This window comes from Oryzias latipes, chromosome 16 (assembly GCF_002234675.1).
Source record: "Oryzias latipes chromosome 16, ASM223467v1".
In the NCBI taxonomy this organism is placed as follows: domain Eukaryota; kingdom Metazoa; phylum Chordata; class Actinopteri; order Beloniformes; family Adrianichthyidae; genus Oryzias; species Oryzias latipes.
Genome location: NC_019874.2, coordinates 2,069,977 through 2,092,723, shown reverse-complemented (window position 1 = coordinate 2,092,723; position 22,747 = coordinate 2,069,977). Strand labels below are relative to the sequence as shown.

At 41.6% G+C, this 22,747-nt stretch overlaps 1 protein-coding gene across 1 annotated transcript in view; it reads right to left on the bottom strand.

Moving 5' to 3' along the window:
- znf236 (zinc finger protein 236) overlaps positions 1-4,619 on the bottom strand; it is a 97,652-nt gene extending 93,033 nt beyond the window's left edge. The window contains exons 1-2 of the mRNA XM_011473312.3: positions 4,536-4,619; positions 3,302-3,435 (exon numbers count right to left, since the gene is read on the bottom strand). Coding sequence (XP_011471614.1) covers positions 3,302-3,435; positions 4,536-4,587 — 186 coding nt within the window. The 5' untranslated portion in view covers positions 4,588-4,619. The remainder of the gene's footprint in view (positions 1-3,301; positions 3,436-4,535) is intronic.
- Positions 4,620-22,747: the final 18,128 nt, after the last annotated feature.

The window sequence follows — 22,747 nt, the reverse complement described above, 5'->3', positions numbered from 1 at the left end:
CACAAGAACATGTTAAACCACCGAAAACACCATAATTATCCTGAGACAGAAGGATAGTTTCTAAAAGTCATAGACAGGAGAACGGCAGTTTGAAACTCGTTCCTGATCTAAAGAACGACTCTGAAGATGTCAGATTACCAGAGGGTGTTAGGAAAAACTGTGACAGAATCCAGCTTCTGTGCCCTAACGTTTACCAAAGACGGAGGACAGACTGAGGCACTTGGTGTTTTCCTGAGAGCACAGAGCCTGAGGCGGGAAACGGCGGAGTGGAGCTCAGCCCACCTGTGACAGCGCTGCAGGACAAACTGTAGAGCTGATCCAAAAGCATCGTGTTACCTACAGAACAGGCCTGGTTTAAATAAAACACTCATCTAATCTGCATTTATTTAGAAGATGCAAATATGGTCATCGAGTCTGTAAATAGAAATTTATCCTACGGCATATTTTCTCAGAAAAATGTTGCTTTTCTGTTGGTTGGTCATTTTATTAAAAGTCAATTTTTGCTCGTTTTTAAATAAAATAAAATTATATGTTCTTGATTCAACAGAGACTGGCTTTGGAAAAAAAATGTGCTCCTCTTTTTTATTGGCGTCCTGTTGAATCCTGTGAATGAGCTTAACGGAGTATTTTAGCGATGATTTCCAGTCGTGGCAGAGAAGAGCCGTTCTGCAGGCGTGCAGACAGGCTGTAGACACATCATGCTCTGAGGTTTGATGATCTGTTTGTTTGTGTTGATTTGAAAAAAGAAGAAGCCACAATGCTTTTCTAAACACCTCCCTCCAGTCTGTTTTGAGGGTTACATGTTGCCTGAGGCGTGGGAGACTGGCATGTGTGAAGTGATGCTGAGGTGAGCTTTGGAGAAAGCTGCTATGATCAAAACCCAGGCTTTTCCCCGGTGCCGTACTTCCCTCAACACAACGCCAGACGTCCGTCTGCACAACGAACAACAACACGGCTTCAAAGGGTGTGTGTGTGTGTGTGTGTGTGTGGGTGTGTGTGTGTGTGTGTGTGTTTGTGCGTATGGGACTGGCCTGCAGCCACCACAGATGCATCTCCTGATGAAAATTCCTGCCTCACGTTTGGGGATCAAACCATCACACACTGAATTCCCCACATTGAAGTCAATACTTTGGCTTCTTTCCCCTCCTTTTCTAGTCTAACGAAAAAAAGTCAACGTTTGGAGGCATTTTAGAAAAAATCTGTTTGTTTATTAAAACCACCTACTTATGGAAAACTGCAGCACAGACCATAATATCACCGCTGGAACGAAAAGAACCAGAAGCAACCCAACCTCCAGTGTATTGTGCCTGTGATTCAAACTCCCTCCAAACATGCAGAGTGAAGCACAGAAGAACCAAACCATCACCTCATTTCCCACATTCAAAGCATGAGAACATCTCTGTTTGCACAGATCCAGAACCAACAACAACAGAAGCGTCTCTTCCAACAGTTCAGGGCGAGGGGATGAACTTAGCAGATCCAACAGCGTGTTCCGTGGCTTCAGTGAATGTTCTCCACCGTGCCCCTTTCGGTAAGTTTGAGGCTAAGGAAGTTCATAACCTCAGCTTTCGGTTCCAGAAATGGAGGTATGTTTCAGGGTAGGTCAAGTTACCATGGCAACTCATGCTCTGAACATAACCTGGTCTGGGGCAGGTTTAGTTGAAGGTTAGTTTGTTTACAGAGAGGTGAAGCAGCATGGCGTGTCCATTTGAAGATGATTTAGTGGATGAAGAAGCTCAGATAATACTTTTTCCACCATGAGAGGATGATAAGACCACATATGGATGTTGGAAAGATCAACTTTTTCACTTTGATCTAACTTAATTATTGCTTCAGTTAAGATAAATCTTTTTTTTTTGTTAAGTCAGTTTAAAAAATAACACGTAGTTATCAGACAGTTATTTTGCTTTCATTCAAATGAATTCAATTAAGTAGGTGTAACTTTGGTGCTGCTGTTAGATCGGCACTGCAAGGAATTGTGGGATATCATTCCCTTTGCCTGTCTGGACGGATTTGGGTTTAAGTGTGGGTTTTTGACCAAATGTGTTTAGTCGTTTCTCTGTTTTACTGTGTGTTGTCTAGTTATTTGTCCTGTTATATTTTATTCTTTCAGCACCATGAGTGAGAGGGAGGAAGAGGATGATCAGGTTATTTAGCACCCCTACTGGTCAACCTTGTAATGATAATGTTGGAGAAATGGTTAGTGTTTGTTTCATGGTATGAGTCCATTTTGTTTCAATCATTTTATTGTTATAAAAATGAAAATATCTGCAGGCTCAAACAAACTCAAACAACAAATTAAGATGGAAAAATATTAATTGAATTGGAGTAATATTACATTTAGTTAGCTAAATATGTAAATTTGAGTTGTGAAAAAAATATTGAGTTGGATAGACGTAAGAAATTAGGTTGAATAAATTTAACTCAATTACTTGTTACCTGTTGAATTAATTCATTTAAGTTGGATAAGTTATATATATATATATATATATATATATATATATATATATGCGTCACAATGAAAATAGAAATAATATCAGAAACTGATGCGTTTACTTTGTCCGTTCTTTTTCTCTGAGCAGAAACTCTTTCTTTTGCTGATGATGCAGCCATATTACCTTTTTGATGGACGTATAATCTTCATACGCCGTCATTAAAATCTCTGTCTCCATCTCAAAAGTATAGCGCGCTCTTTTTTTCTCCACACGTTTCCATGGTGACTCCGGAAATCGGGGATCCATTGAGAATGTCTTTATGTACTTGACATGCACGTGCCTTAACCCAGGGTTACCAAGTCGAGCGTAATTATGCCAACTCATATCCGGTCTTTTGGAACCGACATACCCAGAGTAAGCAAGTTCAGGCGGATTTCAGCCAGAGTTCAGGCTTAAAGTCGGGTAGTTTAAACATGCTTCCTTTAATACCCCCCTGGAGAAAATGTGTCAAAGAAAACATCACAGGTATTTTGGTTTTGGCTAAAAACGTCATTATCATAATTAAAAGACCACTGAGAACACTGACAGTAGTAACAAAAATGACTGGAGTGGGACTTTTACTTGCTGGGGTTTTCTTGTTTTCCCTCTTTCCACTGAAGAAATAAATAATTTTTGCATTTGCAAAGTTTAAGCTGAAATGCAAACACATTGGTGCAGAATGGGAAACATCCCAGAGGGAGCGGTGCCATGCCAAACAGCAGACCAGCACAATTCTACTGCACCAAACGTCCAGAAGCTTTTAGAAACTTCGTCACAAAGTAAGATTTCCAGGTTCCCATCGGGATGAGGTTAACGTTGATCAATACCTTATCGTTGGTCTCATGCTCACGGTGATGCTTCTGCAGCTGGCTCTCAGTGGTGAATATCTGCGAGCATATCGTGCACTTCCTGTCCTTGAGCTCTCCATCACTTTCTGCTTTAGATTCTGCAGGGTCTGCATCTGGAAAGAAGCAGGAGGCAGAGAAAACAAGATGCTCACCTCCAGGTCCCACAGGAAGAGCTTTCATTTCACAAATGTTTGCTTCCCACTAAATGACTTTTTGTCATGCATGTCTGATATCCAGCTTTAATAGGATTAGCACTATAAATGAATTAAATAAATATATAATTTCTCTCATACTGTGACTGAGTAATTATGTGAAGGTTGACACACTTTAATACTTATTTCAAAATAAAAGCCCTAATGTTTTTTATGTTAATAATTATGTATTGGGGGGGTGGGGGTATGCGTATTGACGTGATTTACAATGTCTAGCTGAGTCATGTCTTTAACTTACGATACTTTACGTAGATGTTCACAGCTGGGCACAACAACCTTTCATAACAAGTGCTGTTGCATGGCGCTGGCTTTGTTTTGACAAACCCGCACGTGCGGTTTTGCTTCGAATCACATTTTCAACTACAACTTTTAGGTCACGTGGTCGCAAGCCTGCATGTTCCACGGCTAAACATGCTGCAACAATGCCTGACGTTGGTCCTACACGATAACATAAAGCGAAGCAGTGGGTTATTGGCCAGGACGCAACGGGAGCGCGAGGCGGCTCGCGCGGGTAAACCGCGCCCGGTGAGCTGTCAGAGCCCCGGTCAGCCTCCGCTGCGCTCCTCTGGACTGGAGCCGGGCTGCGGCGAAAAACACCAATGCAAAACAAACGAGCGTGCTAGCCGCGATGCTAACGATAGCGAAACGAGCTAGTTAGCCAAATCAGGCTAGCAACTAATAACTAATAAACAAATGTGATCGGCCGAAAGTGAACATTAACCACAACGACGGGCAGGGGAACAGCTCCTCTCCGCACCGATACCCAATTTAGACTGGAAGCCAATAAGAAGAGCCACCGAAACGTTATTAATATCATTCCGCCTCGATCACTACTTCGCCGTACAAAGCAAAGCCCACCCGCAATACTATATCCGGGGACTATATACACTACGCTGAAGTGTTAATATTTACATTACAGAGGTGCTTGGCAAAATAAAAGCAGGTTACTTGGGTAGGTTATCTGCTGTTGTATTTATTTCTGGCATTTTGGTACTTGTTACCTGTTCCGTCGTTGCTTTTAACTCTCAGTTTGCGAGGCCGGCCCCGCGGCATAGTTCCAGTACTCAAGGCGGGTGTGCTGTGAACGATCAGCTTTTCAAAATGGCGATTCGGTCATCTGTAGCAGCGGAGCCATGAAGAAACGCAGTGGTGCGGGCAACGGCGACATCTACCGTTCATTTAGAGGAACTTCACGGTGTCAACTAATGCTTAGTCCTCCTGATTCTGATTCTAAAACACAAAACCCATTTCAAAAGGTAAGACCCAGGTATTTTCAGACTTCATTGGAAAGACTTTGACATTTAATGCAAATTTTACATTTTTAATATTGGTATTATTTATAACCTAAGCATTAAGAAATCAAATAATCTAATAAATATTCCTATTTAATATGTCTGACTTTGTATTTAAAAGTAATTTAGAAGTGAACCCAGGGAGCAAAATCCTCTTGAGTTTTAAGTGATTGTTGATGCAGGTCCTCTAAATTACCAGCAGGGGGAGCCAACGTGCTAAAAGTTGCCGTGGTCAAATAATCAACAAAAGTAAACTAGCAGGTGTGAGGAGCAGCTTTTATTTATATTTTTAAAAACCTTGTGCTATCGAAAAATGCCCCTATCCTTACATTGACGTGTTCTCCCTACCATGACAAAGGTGGATAAAGGTGGAAAGATTTCATGTAATCCATGGACACCAGTGAAGATCACAAATCATTGAAGAAAAAAGGTTCAGAGCTCTGTCTAGTGGGTCTAGATGACCCAACTCCCAATGTTTAAATGCCTAGGATAGCTCAAGAGTTACATAGTTATATTCAACATAAAATAACTTTTCTACAGTTTCTAGATTACAACATTTATATATTTAACCCATTTAATGATTATGTTCACCTTTATCAGTTTAACCAAATGGACACAAGAAGACGCAAAAGCAAATATAGTCCAAACCATAACTCATGGCTTTGGTTTTTTCCTTTTTTGGTGAATGTGTTTGTTCAATTTTCATTGAGGCATGATCGGTGACTTTCCTGTTAAACGCTTGCTTAACAAAGAACCTCAGGGCGGCGTTAACATGACCGAGTCTGGGGATTTGTTTCTCACATGGGCACACAGTCAAGGTAAAGGAGTAAATGCTCCTGAATGCTCCCTGATGTGTGGTTTGATTGTAACAGGATGTTCAGTCATAGAACCCAATGGTGTCAGCAACAATTTACCTATAGATCAGTCTGCAAGTGAAAAGCCACAACTCTTGGTTGTGCTTTTGTCTTTGTTCTCTCAAAGAGGAAGTCGGCTGCTTCACGTTTGGTAAGAAAAGGCAGCCAGCCCGTTGCTTCTGTGTGTTGCCTTCTTTTGCTTTAGGTTGGTCAACACTCTGACCTTGTGGGACGATCCACACTCCTCTGTCTTTCTTTCTTTCGGAGCTTTTCATTGTGGTGCAGTCTGTTCCCCCACTCCCCTCTCCAGAGGAGGGAGATCCATCACTCAAATGGTCAGGAGCTCTGGGAGTGGGACTGACAGGAAGCCCGCCTCTCCAGGAGCCATGATCAAGTCATGGAGGGAAAACCCTGCAGAGTGCAGAGCTGCTGCTGCTGCTGCTTTCAGACATCCCTGATACGGACTGACGGCTCCAGACATGACTCACACTTGAAAAGGTTGTTTGTGCCACTTCTGCAGATGAGGTATCTTTGAAAATCAAAGATTCATTCCTTTGGCCCACTTTAGGTGTAACACAGTAAAAAGGACAGAACCGTCTTTTTCAGACTATAAGTCGCAGCAGCAGCCAAAAAAATAGAGAATACATCCAAAAGTTACTATATACGTTATTATAACCTAACCTAAACCTCTTCTTCTTCTTCTTCTTCTTCTGTGTTGCTGTCTGCAGTAAATACTGATACACACCTACAGCGCCCTCCAGTGGTTGTTAGTGGGGAAATCTGTCTTTCTTTTTAAATCACAGAAAAGGTTTTTGTGTTTTATTTTTCATTTCTTTAGTTAATTTTGGATTTTTTTCTGGCGGTCATGTCTGTGGAGACAGTCAGGGCGTTTGGGGGGGGGGTCTTCCCCATACATGTATCCTGCCTTGTAATTGTCTAAAGGGTGTCACTGCTGATTCCCTTTTTCAAACCACAACATTGTTGTCCACAAACTCAGCCCTGTTGCTCCCAGAGGCAGACAAAGATCAAGTCAGCCAGAAACAAAAGCTAAATTCAGGCCCAATATTGTCCACGTGCAGCACGAGGCCCGGCTGCACGCTGCACGCCTGACATCAGGGAGATGTGTGGCAGGTTTTGCTGTGACCCTGTTCAGCGGGATTTCACATGCTGCCAGTGTGTCGTGTTTCAGGTGCTGCAGCCTTTTCCTCCTCCGTGCTGCCAGAGCGCTCTGTCGTTCTATGGCATCATGGAAACGCCATCTGACAGCCATGGGTGCGCTCCCTCACGACCGTCCTCAACAGGGGACCGGGAAGGTAAAGCCATCGCTCAGCAACACTCCCTGGACGGCTGCTTCTCGGCTTTAGCAGCCAGGCAAGAAGCCGTCACACAAACACTCCATTTGTCTTTTTGTTGCAGAAACTTAACAACCAAACCACCTAAAAATGAACAATATATACTGATACTCTTGAAAGGTTTGTTGCTACTAACACAAGACTAAAAACATACATTTTGACGAATCTTTCAGAAAGAAATCTTCCATTTGAGATGATTATAGAAAGACAAAGTCAACAGTTCAGCACGACTGTTAAAAATGGCTGAAAGTCCCTCTCTGATCATCTTTTATCAAAGTGTTTCAGTCAGGAGTCTGCCGTTTGTAGGCCAAATAAAAGCTATCATCTCCTTGGACATACTTTCTGCAGAGCGGCAGTAGTTCATTAGAAATTCTCCTCTGAGTTGTGGGCGGGACTGTTGGCGCAAAGCAACCCTGCCCCCACTTCCCGTTACAACCCCAACCCAACATTGCCGTTGCAACAACAATGCTGAGCAACATTGGAGCCGTCCAGTCCAGATCCAGATTCCAGCTCAGACCAGGAAAACAAAGACGTTCACGGATCTGTTTGTCTGACAGCGGATGATCAGAAAGGGGCGGAGCAGGGAGCTTGTGGCCCCACCCACATTATTTTCTACGTCACGAATATGATTTTTGTCAAACAGTATTTTTTCATCTGCTCTTGATTTATAACAATTTACATAAAAATACTCAGTAAAGAAATTTTAAGCTTAATTTTCAGAAATCATCAGACAAAATGGCACAAGAAGACGTTTAAAAGACCAATTTAACCAGAGTGGGTCTTTGAATCTGCTCCCCAAGGCTTATCTCTGCCCCCCATTACCTTTTGATGGGAGCCTCATTGTGAATGGAGGGAAGTGAAGGAACAGATGGAGTTGTTGCTGCTTATGCACTGTTTAGCCTCCAACTCAGTGTAATAAGACGTTGGAGAGGGAGGGGGCCCAGGCACCACACAAGCAAAACCAAGGAGTCCGTCAGAAAAGGAGACCTGCAAAAATAAAGCTCAGCTCCCGGTCAGCTGGGCTGGAGAGATGAAACGGCATCGCAGGAGTGTTTTGTGATCAATAATGCATGGCTGTCCATCTTCGGAAAAGAGAAAACCCCACCAAACACACCAGAGGCATCAGACACTTTTCATTTCATGCTGAAGGTCAGCAGCGGCTCACACCAGCAACCGGAGCATTGGGAAAGCTCTGCTGCCCGACTGGGCGTGTCGCCGTGCTGCTGCCTCATTTGGGATCATTGCTCCAGTAAAATCATCAGTAAAATCCATCATAAAATCCTTTTTTATTTAGGTAAACAATTCTTAACTTGTAAACAAAAAATGACAAAAAAATGTAAAGCCATGTGTCAAATATATTTATTTTATGAGACAATGGTGAATATAGACACTAACTTTATTGACACAGCTAAAGTTTGTAGTTACACTCCGATTATCTTTTGATTGGATTTCTCAGTTGCCTTTTAATTATGATGATGCTGCTTTTCAGCAAAATTTAAAAAAAACTGTTGTTTTCTAGGACCTAGTTTCTTCAGAGTGGCAGTAGTTCATTAGAAATTCAACTCTGAGTTGTAGGCGGGCCTAGTTTCCCATCATCCATCTTATTACACTTTTGCCCGCTAGCTCACAGCCCCTCACTCCCCCAACCGTGGTGCAACAAAAATGGCGAGCAATATTTGAGCTGACCAGCCGCTGGAGTCTGTTACCAGCTCAGACGAGGAAAACAAAGTCTGCATGGGAATGGAGTGGAGCAGGAGTGTGCGGCCTGCCGTAGTAGCTTTACATCATACTTGCAGGCTTTTCCCAACATCAATTCACTCTAAAGGTCAAGTCCCATTAGCCGTCACACGCATAGGTGTGTGAAACTTGTTCTCCGCATTTGACCCCTCCCCTGGGGGAGCGGTGCCGTCACAGCCCCACATTTGGTGGTTTAACCCCCCCAATCGAACTTCATGCTGACTGTCAAGCAGTCAGCATTTTTAGAATCTGTGGTTTGACTCTGGTGGGATTTGAACTCCCGCCCTTCCAGTCTCATGGCAGACACTCTACCACAGGGCCACTCAGCTGGTTCTTTTTTCTTGTTAGTCCTCCATTACTAGAAAATTTGCCACGAGAACATGTTAAAAACAAAAACACAGTTTTTATGAGAGTGGGTCATTCAAATCAATCTTTATTGAAACATGGAGAAAGACAAAAACAATCACTGTATTCATAAAAATGAAGAAAAAAAGGGTGTAAAAGCATCAGTAGAATAAAAACATGCTGCCATACTTCTCTGGACTGCTCACAGTCCAGAGAAGATGGATGGAGAAAAGCTGTCAGAGATGGTGGCTGGAGGCTGCTGCAGCTCTGGGGTCCAAACACAGAGAAGCATGGTGACTGCAGCTGCTGATGCTCTGCAGGCAGCCAGCAGTCTGTTTGCTCCCAGCCGCCTGGATCCCAGTTAATCAGGAGAAACGACCCACAAAGAAAAAACAAGGCTGTGATCGATGCATGAATGAGGATAATCAGGAGCTAACGGTAGTTCCTGGCGGCGTGCTTTTAATTAAATAATCAATATCTACTACAAAAGCGTAGAAAACAAGAAAACAGGAAACATGATTCTGTGTCCTGTACTGTACAGTTTCAGCCTGAAATAGGTATATGAAATGTAAACCTCTGTAAGCCAAAAGTGGAAAAATAAAAGTGATTAATGAATGAAAGGAATGATTGGGCTGCATTGGGGGGTAGCGGTCGGTCCTGTGGCCTCAAAGCCAAAAGGCCGCGGCACGAATCCTGCTGCCTGTTTGCATGTTCTCCTCATGTTTCCTCCCACAGTCCAAAACCATGCTTCATGGGTTAACCGAGGACTCTAACTGGTGTGCATGTGTGTGTGCATGTACACGTGTGCCTGTTGGTGTGTACATGTGTGTGTGTGTGTGCATGTGTGTGTGCGTGTGCATGTGTGTGTGCGTGTGTGTGTGTGTGCGTGTGTGTGTGTGTGTACGTGTGTGTGTGTGTGTGTGCATGTGTGTGTGCGTGTGTGCGTGTGTGTGTGCATGTGTGCGTGTGCATGTGTGTGTGTGTGTGTACGTGTGTGTGTGTGCATGTGTGTGTGCATGTGTGCGTGTGCATGTGTGTGTGTGTGTGTGTACATGTGTGTGTGCATGTTTGTGCGTGTGTGTGTACATGTGTATGTGTGTGTGTGCATGTGTGTGTGCGTGTGTGTGTGCATGTGTGTGTACATGTGTGTGTGTGTGTGTGTGTTCATGTGTGTGTGCATGTGTGTGTGCGTGTTTGTGAATGCGTGGTCCAGCAACAGACTGCCAACAGACAACAGTAGCTAGTATAGGCTCCAGCAACCCTTTGACCTCAAAAGCGGGTTAAGAAGATGGACGGACCTTCTACCCCCCCCCCCCCACACACACACACACACACACACACACACCCCACTCCCACCCCTTTGAACCCCGTGGCTGTTCAAAATGTAATCAATATTGATTCACTCCTTTCACATTTCCATCAAAAGTCAATGATTTTTTCTTATTTTGACAACAGTTTTCACAAAACAAGTGGGAAGTACTTCACAAAGGTCAAAGTTTCATTCATAAAATGAGAAAACCAGACGTTCTAAACTGACTGAGAGCATTTCTGTGCTGGGGGGGAATGAATTGACATGGATTCAATAATACATTTCATGAACCAGGATGGATTTGACTCTTTCAGTCAGGTTTTTTTTTTAACACTCAGCTGGTAAAAGTGGTGTTTGTTGTTTTTTCTTTTGTCTGAATTTTAAATTGCAAGTTTGACATAAATATGAGTGAAAATGATAACCTTCCTAAGCAGACGCTGCACTCATGACACTTGCTAAAAAATAGTCCTTCTTAATCACTATTTTCTTCAATAGATGCCCTGTGACTCACAAATACAGTGGCGTTACCTCTCCTCATCATAATCTATGCTCCTGCTGATTCTGCTGAATGTTTTGGCCCTGACAGCAGCTCTTTCTGTAAAACTCTTCCTCCATTCATCCTCACACTCGTCAATGATTTTTATCAACTCCCATCCACCATCTTTGCCTTAAATTTGAATCCATTTCCATCCATTCTGCATCATGACAGAAGGCTCATCACATTCTTGGGAGCCACGCTCGGTATCGATTTCCCTGCGGCGTCTCTGCATCTGGATGTTAAATTATTCTGACCCTTTCTTTTCTCTTCTCAGTGGCTCTAAGTGCAAACATGCATATTCCCTCCTGACGCGCGCATACGTACATCTGTGACCGTCTGCATCCAGCTTTAGGCAAAAACACAGACGAGCACCTGTTTGCACACACTCGTGCAGCGCCATCGTCGCACCCAAAAGCCCCACGCTCAGCTTTTAGCTCTGAATCTGGGATGTCAGGATAATCAGCCTCCCTGCAGCCCTGTGACAGCTCCGATCAATTAGACACCGTTAAAGGCTGGTCCCAGAGCAGCCAGAGAGGCCGTCCAGCGTCTGCTGCTCCCCGAGCCTAGTGCTGCTAACTAAATCCATCTCCTCTGCTCCCCAAACTTAATTACAGGTAGAGATGAACCGTGTGAGATGAAAAGCAGCGAGATGCTTTGATGGATGGCGAGCTCCTGCAAAACAGAGCAAACAGGTCATTAACATGACAATGGGGGCGAGCAGGAGTGTCACACAAAGCCTGGAGCTGCAGCGGGACCAGGGATGTGCTTCTGTGTGTTAGAGGGAACAAAACAAAAAGACACCCAAGTGCGGAAATAAAAGGGGCTGGAAACTCAGACGTGTCGTGAAAACGCTCTCGCTACTTGCACAGCTGTGAGGTGGGGTTGATAAGAGTCTCACAAGGCGCTGCAGGGAGTGACCACAGCCTTAATGGAGGTGTTGAAACCTTGTGCATGGATTAATAATTTAGTCTATGACAAAGTATACCTCATACATTTTTCATTGGCGCATATTTACGAGTGGATCATGAAGACATGATGGCCGGATTCATTTAACTTGTCAAGAGTTGGGGCAAAGGGAACACCTCCATTTCAAAATAACCCTCCATTCTGACCAAACACTTGCTTTTTCCAGTCAGGGTTCAGGCCGACATGCAGTAAAACCCTCTGTGTTTTAGAGCAGCAAACAGACAAAGACAATAAAAAAGGTGATGTGAAAGCGACGGTGCGCTCCAGTGGCTCGTGAGAATCAAACCCACACCCCGTAAGCATTAGATGTGCTGAGGGAGCAGCAAACTGTTGTAAGTGGTATTACAACAAGAATCCTCTGTGGAAAAGGTAGAACACGTTTGTTAAGGTTTCTAGCTACAAATGCTAGGCAGCAGCTTCCTTGGGTAATCCTGCTACCGGTTATTTTTAACTCAGTTTAAGATCATTAGAGAGCCCTGTACTGATCCTACAAGAAACACACACACATTGATCCCTAAAATTCATCATTTGTGACCACAAATTTGCATTTTTGCAGGAAATTTTTATTTTTTGGGGCAGAAATATAGAGTTTTGTGCACACAAATTACCAGTGATCCTACACAAATTACCATTTTGTATGCACAAAATAACATTGTGTATGCACAGATTAGCATTTTATGGGCACAAATCATTGAATTGTAGGTACTAGTTAGTATTTTGTGGGCAGAAAATAGGGTTGTCTGAACAAATAGTAGTATGTGGGGACACATTAGTGTTATAACTATATTAATTAGCATTTTTGTAGTCAAAACATTAGCATCTTGTAGTCATAAATTAATATTTTGTGGACACAAATTAGCATTTTTGTGCACAAATCAGAAACTTGTGTGCAGAAATTAGCATTTTCTTTACACAAACTAGCATTTTGTGTGTTCAAAAGGCTAGTTTGTGCCAAAATAAATTCAACTTTTTGTCTATAATTCAGCATTTTTGGCAGACATATTAGTATTTTGTGCGCAATAGTTGGTTCTTTATAGCCAAAATGCCAAAAATGCCATTTGTGGGGAAAAATCAGCGTTTTTAACGTACAAGTATTTGTGCAAAAAATTGTATTTTGAAGGCCGAAATTAGCATTTTGTGTACATTAATTAGCACATGGCTTGCACAAATTAGCATTTTCTTCACACAAATTAGAATTTTTGTGTGCGGAAAGTGCTCATTTGTGCCCCTTAAAATACTAATTTGTGTTGACAATTCAGCCTTGTGTGTGGACAAATTTGCATTTATTCCACACATATTAGTATTTTGTGTGCACAAGTTAGTATTTTACAGACACAAACTAGAATTGCTCAAATTGTTAATTTGTGCGCACAGTATACAAATGTGTGCACTTTAAGTACTTAACTGGGGCCACAAAATGCAAAATTTTTGTGCTAAAGTGTAAATCATGGGCACAACATTTTTTTGAATGTTTTGGGTTCTGTATTAAAGACAATCTCTTCAGAGATGTAATTAAAACCAAACAATGAGCTGCAAAATGTAAATGATTTTGAGTGATTGCAAAAAGCTTTATTAGAGTAAAAAAAATTGCCTCTTACTGAACATTAAAAAATGTTCAACAAGATGCAATAAAGCACAGCTATGAAACACAACCTGTGTTGAAATCCTGAAAGGTTCAACCGTTTGTGTTAGCTGGGCTTATCTTTGTGAATGCAGTGCAGGATCTGGCACCGGAATCATCTTGTGCCTGTAATAACTGTCTAGTCTGTGGGCAGAGAGTCGTGCATCCAGCAACTGACGACAGCTGACATTGTTCTCAAAGTGCATAGTAAGTTATGCTTAATCGTACGCTGCAACTTAACTGCATCTGTCATTTTTTCCCATTAACTGGCAGTAAAACTGTGGAAAACTTGCAGCAAGAAAAGTAAAAGGCATTTACGTACTGATTCTGTTGGAATTAGTATTAACAAAACTGCTGCTATCAGTTTTCTACAGTCAGTTTAAAGTTGTTGAACCATAGACGGCTGCAGGACGTATTTTTAGGAGGGAAATATTTCAAATAGCTGAAATATTTGCCAAGGCACAGATCACGAAGCACTCATTTAATCATTTAACTTGAAATACATGTTTATATGGACGCCTACATTCTTTTCAGATAAAATCCTCTTAAAAAATTAAAAAATACTCGACCCTATAATACAGTGAGGCACGATGTTTTAATCTAAAAAGGATGTAATTATCCTCTCATTCACAGGTCACAATTCAGATGTGATCCCTTTGTTTAAAACTTAAAAGTGAGACGGTTCAAAGTATTTTCAAGGTGATAGAAAACGTTTATTTTGATCAGGAGACATTTAGCTGCAAAGCCTGTCACAGGAAAATGACACACAATTTGACAATTTGGAAAAGAAGAAAAGCAAATCATTAACAAAGAAGTCGCCTGAAGGCCGACTCGCACAGTTTCGTTTCGTCTTTTTTACTACTGTGTTAACGCACATACCAGAAAGGTGAGAACATGCCCGTCTTCAGAGTAGCTGTAAACATTTTGAAGCATTCTTATAGTTTTCTGATCTTAAGTCAAAAGAATATAACAATGTTAGAAACAGGCCTTTGTTCTAAGGCTATGGTAAAAAAATAAGAACTTAAGAGAAATGGACGACCTAAAGACAGAGATTTAGCATGCCTTCTGCTTTTCCTTTGGTGCTGTTGCCCTGTAACTGAACCTCTTATTCTTGCTTATGTCGTGTGGCTGACGACCCTCAATTTGTATAAACAGAAGCCGTGTTAACCCTCTGTAATGCAGAATGTTTTATTCAGAGTGTCAGAAGAAGAAAAGGCTGTTGTAGAAACAGAAATGGCTGCATATGAGCGTAGATTGCATTCAGACCCACACATACAAAAACGTGGTAAAGCTCCAGCTTGATGGCCCGTCACATGATGGAAACACAGTAATTCTCAGTCCATGTTAGAAAGGTTCCTCAGGGATTAGTGTGGCGGGACAAGACGCCTTTGTTTTGGATTTCAGTGAAACATTCTCTCTGCAGTCCAATCATTTCACAACTACGAGAACGCTTTCTGTTGGGCTCCAAACGGCCTCCCGTCGTTTTCTGAGCGTCTCACTGCTTTCTTCAAACCAAACTGAAACATAGGAGCACTCAGATTCACCTTTTTTTTATTACAGTCAGCCATTTGTGCTACATTTTGAAGCTGATAGCAGTTGGGCCACAATAACCTGTGTCTACATAGCACAATGCTGTTGTGTACCAGAGAAGTGGGCGTGAAAGGAGGGACGCACCCAAACTTCGTATGCACATTTGTCATGCTTTTAAGTGATTTACAAATGAGAGGCATGGGGCTTTGTGAGGCAGACACTGGGAGGTTTTCAGAGTGGCGCTTTGTGTGTGTGTCCCCGCTGCACCACAGCATATAGATGCGCTTGGAAATTGTGTTTGTGCGTCATCAGCCAGTCATTAAAGCAAGACACACACCAGAGCCACTCTAGATGAAGGCAGTAATGGTCCTCAATATCATAACTCACTGTCCAGTGCATGAAGAATAAGTGCATGCAAGTGTAAAACAATGTGTTTTGATCCCTTTACGTTTGGTTTCTGTTCACCACGTATGTCTTTTAATATATCAGATACTTTTTTTCCTCCTTTGCCACTTTTTTTTAAAACATTTGAGTGTGTTTGGGGCGGCTTGCTGGAGCAGGCGGTCCTTGAACAAAGATGAGAGGGAAGAGAAAAAGAAAAAACAGACAGAGGAAGAGGGAGGAGGGACAAAATAAGAGCCACCCATCCCCCCTCTTAGTCCAAAAAAAGAAAATGCATGCCTCGCCACGATTTTCACCTTCCTACGAGAAACCTTTCACTTTCCAAATGTCAGCCGTGAAGACGATGCCCAACACTCGCCTTTATTGTAGTCTCCTTTGGTTAGAAGAATTGATTTGAGTAATGGGTTTGTTGTCTTTTGCAACAGGTTGCTCAGCATGAGCAGGTTGCATAAGGCCATGGGACAGGCATTTCACTGAACTCCTGGGTGACTTCCTGCCATTTCTGAAAGCACAAACATGAGGAGTTTAAGCAGACATATCTGCACGTCAGCTGTTTAGATCATTGTGTTGGGCTGTGTGCGCTTGTGTGTAGCTGATCCGGGCTCTCGCTAGTTACACAGAGGATGGGGGGTGGCTGTTGTTGAGTGAGAGGCCGGCGTCTAGCGGGGTGCGAGTGCCTTCTCCACCTTTGGCACTGATCACTTCTGTGACAGAAAACTTGAGAGGACTAATTACAAGTCAGCTCCAAGACATGGGGATCAAACAAACAACAGACACACAAACACACACAGATCCCCACACACACGCACACACAACACTGACATAATGAGTAAGATCAAGATAAGTGGGGACTCCAGAGAGGCCTGTCATGTGTGTGTTTAGTCCTCTGCAAAACAACCATTTGTGGCGTTTCATAACAGCAGATTAATCAGTAATTTTGTGCTTAAAATGTGTAAGTTTCCCACAAACCGTTACAACCAACATCATAGGCAGTATGCACATAAAAACATCAGAGACTCAGGTTGTGTTTACGAATTCCCTCACAAACTACACAGAGCATTATGTAGTGCATTCACCACAAACCAGTGTGCATCGATGCTCACTAGATTGGCAAATATAGACCACAATGCATTGCGTTGTTGCAATTAAAAAAAAGTATCTTAATTTATTTTTCACAAGCCAACTAAGTTTTCATCATCAGTACACAGTGGATTAATAAAAAGTCTAGGTTTTTGGATGGCTCAATTGGCTGGGTGTAGGACTGGAGTGCTGGTTCACTTCGGTCACACCGTTCGAGCCGCCGCCTATCTGTCCTGTGCGTTGAAATTACGGCGTTGTGTCAGGAAGGGCATCAGGCGTGAAAACTCTCTGCCTGTGCGGATCAGTGAAAGCTGATTTGCTGTGGCAGGGGATGTGCAGGAAGGTGAAAAAAAATTGCTTTCCAAAACCTGTGATGTCATATTTGCCATTAAATAAAAAGCAGTGAGCATGGTCTCCATGGTGCTATGGAATTCCAGGGCACTAGATATTCCTGCACTATAGAGTTTTGTTTTAGCAGTTGTGTAGTAGGTAGGGAGTTTGGGCAGAGACGATTTCAGAAGAACGGCCATGAAGTCCAGTATCATCTCCTGAGTTTGTGTGTTTTTACAGATGTAGTCCGTATGCCATAAGGGGTTCTAGATCTTTGACAGGAACATCTATGGTTCTGACAGACCTCCAACCATTGACTATATAAGGCGACACTCACATCACCTGTGGCAAGTCATGATCAAGCGGCCACTTTCAATGAAAAGTCCTGTAAACCCGCCTTTTAGGTTTCCGCGTTCAAACCCTGATGTTCACGTGTCGCTACATACGTTTTTAATTCTGTTCTCGGGCTCTACGTACAAACGTTCAACCAGCTGAACTTTCAAGTGCTTGAGCGTCAAACAGCTGAACTTTGACCATTCCGAAACTCAAATTTAATAGTGATGTGGGGCTAGCATCTTTTTCGAAACCGTTGATCATGGAGGAAAAATTACTACGTTTTCTACACAGCGTTCACATGTCGAAATAGAGCTGTGGAAGAAAAAGCCTGCAATATTTTCACCGCTATGACATTTCTCACCAAGCCTCTTCCAACTGTAGGTGGTGGATATATGCTAGTGAAGACTCGAAAAACCAAAGAAAAACAAGCCCCTCCCTGTCGCTCCCTGCTTGTCTGGTTCTAGCAATTTTGTACCGCGGCCTGAATGGCTGTTCATGAAACCATGTGAAGCGCGTTCTTTAACGCGCAACACATCCCCTGTGCAAACGCAGCATCAGAGAACTGGATTGAGTGAGTGTGACGTCACCCACACAAAATGGTTCCAACAAAAGGAAGTCAATTCAGTCGCGATTTTTTTCACAACACAGACATCGCCATGCTGGGGCCAGAAATCGTCAATAAGCTGTTATTGGTACGAGTTGATTTTAGTCAACTATCTGTGGCAGCCATTCTCACCAATCAGGAGTAAGCTTGTTGGAAGACCACACCCCTTTCTCTTGAAAGCAGGCTACACAAAATCTGTCAATCAAACACTTTAACATTTAATGTGAAACCACATACTTTTATTGAGGCATTTGATTGGTCAGTTTCTCTCTTAAATAACTTGTACTATCAAAAAGATTTCCCCCCCAAAAAACAGAAAAAAATAGGATTATCAAGAATTTTTTAAAAAAGGTATCAGATCCAGAATGGCTATTCTGACCAATAGAATGACTGAGTATCAGCTGTTATTTCTCTATTGAAGTCTGGGATTTTGGCTTTTTGGAGCCAGCAGGTACTTCCTGTTTGGAACGTGACGTGGGAAGGGTTAGTGTGTCCAGTTCTCGATTCCTTCAATGCTCAAAGCTTTACCTGCTGACAGGTGTTGTAGCCAGTTTGATTCCATAAATAAATGATCTAAAATATAGTATACAGTATATTTAGCATCCAACATTATTGGCCTGAGAGTAGAATTTCACTGCTGCAGTTCAGGGAGAACCAAGTCAGTCGGGACGAAGCCATGCTAGTCCAAAATGAAACACACAACGCCCTGCACTCACGCTCTTCAAATAAATAAGACTTTACAAACTGAGGGTTCTGGAAGGACCGCAGATCCAGAATTGTGCTCATTTGAGAGCCTGAGGAGTTTTAGAGAAAATGATTCTTTAGAATCCCTGTCTAACCTTTTTTTGACTAAACTGAGACTTTTAAAATGTTCATTGTTGTTTCCTTGACTCCATAAACCACCTTCTGAACTGTAAACGTGTCCTGAGCGTTAAAGCTTTGTTTCTGGCAATGTAAGGTACATTATCTGAAACCAAATTGCAAGACTACATCTTTGAATAAAGTGTTAGTTTAGGTAATTATCCCTTTATAAACGAAACTTGATTAAAATCAGACATAATACAAATCATACACTTCACATATATTTACAACTATGCAAAACTAATTATTGGACACAATTGCCAACAGAATAAAACGAAACATACATTTTACATTTTATACATCCAATTATTCTGACAATCAGACGTTGGGTATGAACAAATTACATTTAGTCACATTTCCTTTAATAAGTTTTTGGAAAAGAAAATCTATTCCTAGGGTTCATTAAAGCATCATATTTATTTGAGTAGATTTAGAATGTTACTATTTTATAATGGTCTGTAAAATTTGGTATAATTTCTTCCAGGAATTGTTTTTAATATTGAAACAATATCTCTGGTTTATCGCAAAGAAAATGTATAAATGAGAAATCGGCAGCAGAATAACTTTTACTAATAACATATTAGTGATGTGTCTCAGAGTTAATAGAAAAACTATTTTAATAATCGTTTTAAAAAGTCAATTTGTCAGTTTTATTAAAACGTTGGCCACCAACAACCAACTTGCAATGTAATGTGATTGTAAAATAGTAATGTTTGTAAAGTGGTAGTGCTGCGTAGGAAGTGTAAACAACGTTTCTTTACATATAGGAAAGACTTGGTGCTACATTCTTCTTAAGGAAAACAAAGGCTGGAATTCCGGTTGCTGGCTTCAGCTGACACTCGGATGACACTCAGCTAAGCCCAGACATTGTACATCTGTATTCTTCAACTCAGTTAAATCCATTTGTAAAGTAAAATGCGTGGAAACTCTTCTTTAGCCATTTCGAATAGAAGAAATCTTGGGAATGCGGATAAAGCTAAAATGTCTTTGTGATTCAAAAGACGGGCATGAGGCAGTTATGCTGTGGGCCCATGACGTCCTGCATGCTGGTGGGATAAGCTCAGATCATACATCAATAAACCCCGGAGTCTAGACGCTGACGGAGGTTGAGGGGGAGTTCAGGACAAGGTATTGTTCCAGGTGGAGGACAGAATGGTGGAAGGAATGGAATGGTCTGGATTTTAGAGACATAAACATCCACAAATGTAAAAACATAAATATGATTGTGATCGGCTGATGAGGAACGGTGGGGAATTTAGAGATGGGTTCAGATTAAAGGCTTAATTGGTGAGTGGCACATCGAATGAGTGACATGAGAACCCAGTGTACACAGAAGTGGGGTAGGTATACAGACCGGTACCACAGTTGGTAAAAAAAAACAACACAGCCTACTTTTTCCAGTTTTCTTTAAATTCTGATTCTGAAGACAGTTTAATTTTGGAAAACTTCTGGATTCTCTCCACCACATCCGACTAATTCTTGATGCATTTCAAGATTGTTCACATGTTAGAAAAATTCGTCTGCTGCTTTCTTAAACTACGCACTGCTCCCACCACTAAACTGAAACCCCCAAGCTAGCAAAGTAAGACAACATTTTTTGAAAGTTTCTTTTAGCAAAGACAAACTAGTGAGGAAACAGAAGAAGAGCCTTTGACTTCAAAATAAAAGAAAGCTGCATTTAACAGCAAAAACCAGGAGTCTTTACTCCAAATAGGGATTTTTTTGCATCGGTTGTTCCCACAGACCATAAAATCAATGTTGAATATTCAGCAACCGACTGTCTGATGTTACAAAGATGCTGCTAATAAAGTTGCTCTAACGGTGAATTCATGTTTATTTTATTTAGAAAATACATTTTTAGTGGCCGATTTTTCTATTTGTATTTAAGCATCACACCTTTAGAGCTGGACGAGGTTGAAGTTGGCGTCTGATTTTGTAACTTAAACTTTGACAGTTATGGGTTCATGGTATAATCTATATCAGATGTTAATGGTTCCTACACTAAATCTACTGTACAAATAAAGTTTGAATCAGACAGGATGGATATAAATAGCCTGTCATTAAACCGGTTGCTGGCCTGAAAATGGTTGGTAACCAGTGATCTATAGAACGCTTAGAGGCAGACATGATGCTTGAACTGGGAGATGGATCCATCCAGCAAAGTGGTTCATTCCAAGGAGCAACATCAAGTGAGAGTCCAAAAATCACACCTCTAATAAAGACCAAATTTAAGCTCAAATCAAATCAAAACAACTGATACAAGAAAAAGCTTTCATTTACTGCTATATGATAACTCAAATTTTTCTTGATTTTGGAGTTGGGGGTTAAACATGTTAAAATAATGAAGTGCGTCAGGGACATATGACAAAGATATTTCCCCGTTCAGCCACAGGACTTGACTGCAGATATTAGGGCTTGTTGGTCGGGGATTTTCTCCTCCCCCATACAACCTTTAATTGCAGTTTGCTAATCCAGCAGAATCAAACTTGCAATCAGAGGTGCCATCAACAGCAGGCTGTCCACTGTGTCAAACAACAGGACCATAACAAGTCAGTACCGCCAAGGGGAAACCTTTTTTTATTTTTAGGATTGATTGTTGCTCTCAGTCCTTGAAAATTAATAAATTGTGTTTTTACATTTTTCCCACTTCTGTCATCCTTTGATTTATTTTCAAAACATTCCCAGTGGTCTTTAATTATGATTATGACGTTTTAAGCCCAAATCAAAAACCCTGTGTTGTTTTCTAGGACATGTTTTCTGCAGAGCGGCAGTGTAAACCTGCACCAACAGCTTTATCCCTCTGTTTACACTCTTTTCCACTAGCTTACGGCCCCTCACACCCCCAACCTAACATTCATGGTGCAACAAAAATGGGGATGAATATTGGATTAGCCAGCCGTGCACTTCTGAACCAGATCCCAGCCCGGTCGAGGAATACAAAGACGTTCATGGATCTGGTTGTCTACGGGTGGATGCATCAGAATGGAGCAGAGCAGGGAGCCTGTGTGGCCAGTGTGTTTTCAATGGAACAAATACAATCATTTTCAAGCTGCTTTTTTTCTGCTCCTGATTCACAATGATTTGAATCAAGAAATAGTCAGAAATGCAATTTTAATCCTAATTTTCCTAATATATGTCCTTCATCATCAGAAAAATCTCACAACAACATGTTAAAGCCACCAAAAACACCTTTTTATTATTGGAGTGGGTCTTTAGGTTTTCGATACACGTTCTTTTAAGAGGAGAAGTTAGTGAAGCTTTGAGGTTCATGAGTCAGTCTTACGTGTGACGTCTGAAACTGCAGCTAGTAGGAAATGACGGTCTGAGCCTCCTGTCGTTTGGCTTGTTGTGTTATATTTCATTTTTGTGTCATCTCACCTGCTTTCAGGTTGCTGACTGCCACACCTGTTCGTCAGTGTTACTTCTCCACTCTACGTACATTTTTGTCAGTTGCACGATCTCACTCAACAGTTCTTCACGTGCGTGCTTCCTGCTCCACCAGTTCATCTCAGAGGATTTGACTTTAATTTGAAGCTTTGTGTGTTGAGTCACTCCCAACTCATTTCACATAGTTTGCATAACGAATGCTTTTAAAAGCATGTCTTTGAATTGTGAATTAACCTGCTCTGCAATAGAAAATTAGATGGATCCAAATCTTTAACAGCAACTCTCAGCATTAAAAAAAATAGAATTTTAAAAAACTTATTCAGAAAACCTATTCAGTTATTTTGAACTTTGTCCTATTTGTGAGGAATATGCAGTTGCTGGATAAGTAAAGGAGTTTGGCGAATGTTCTGTGCCAACCTGAAACAGCTCATCCTCCCATTGATTGGTTGTTGGTGGATCGGAGGACAAAGAAATAAAATGTTGGAAATTTAACACTCCCCTGAACAAACAGAAGTTCTCATTTCTGCATCTTCATGATGTCCAATTTTTATGTGTTTTTTAACATCATTCACCTTTACTTGAAGCAAACAAAACCAAACAGTAAAGTATTTTAAATCATTAAATATCTTTCCTGATATATTTTAATGTTTTACAGTCATCCAAAAGCTA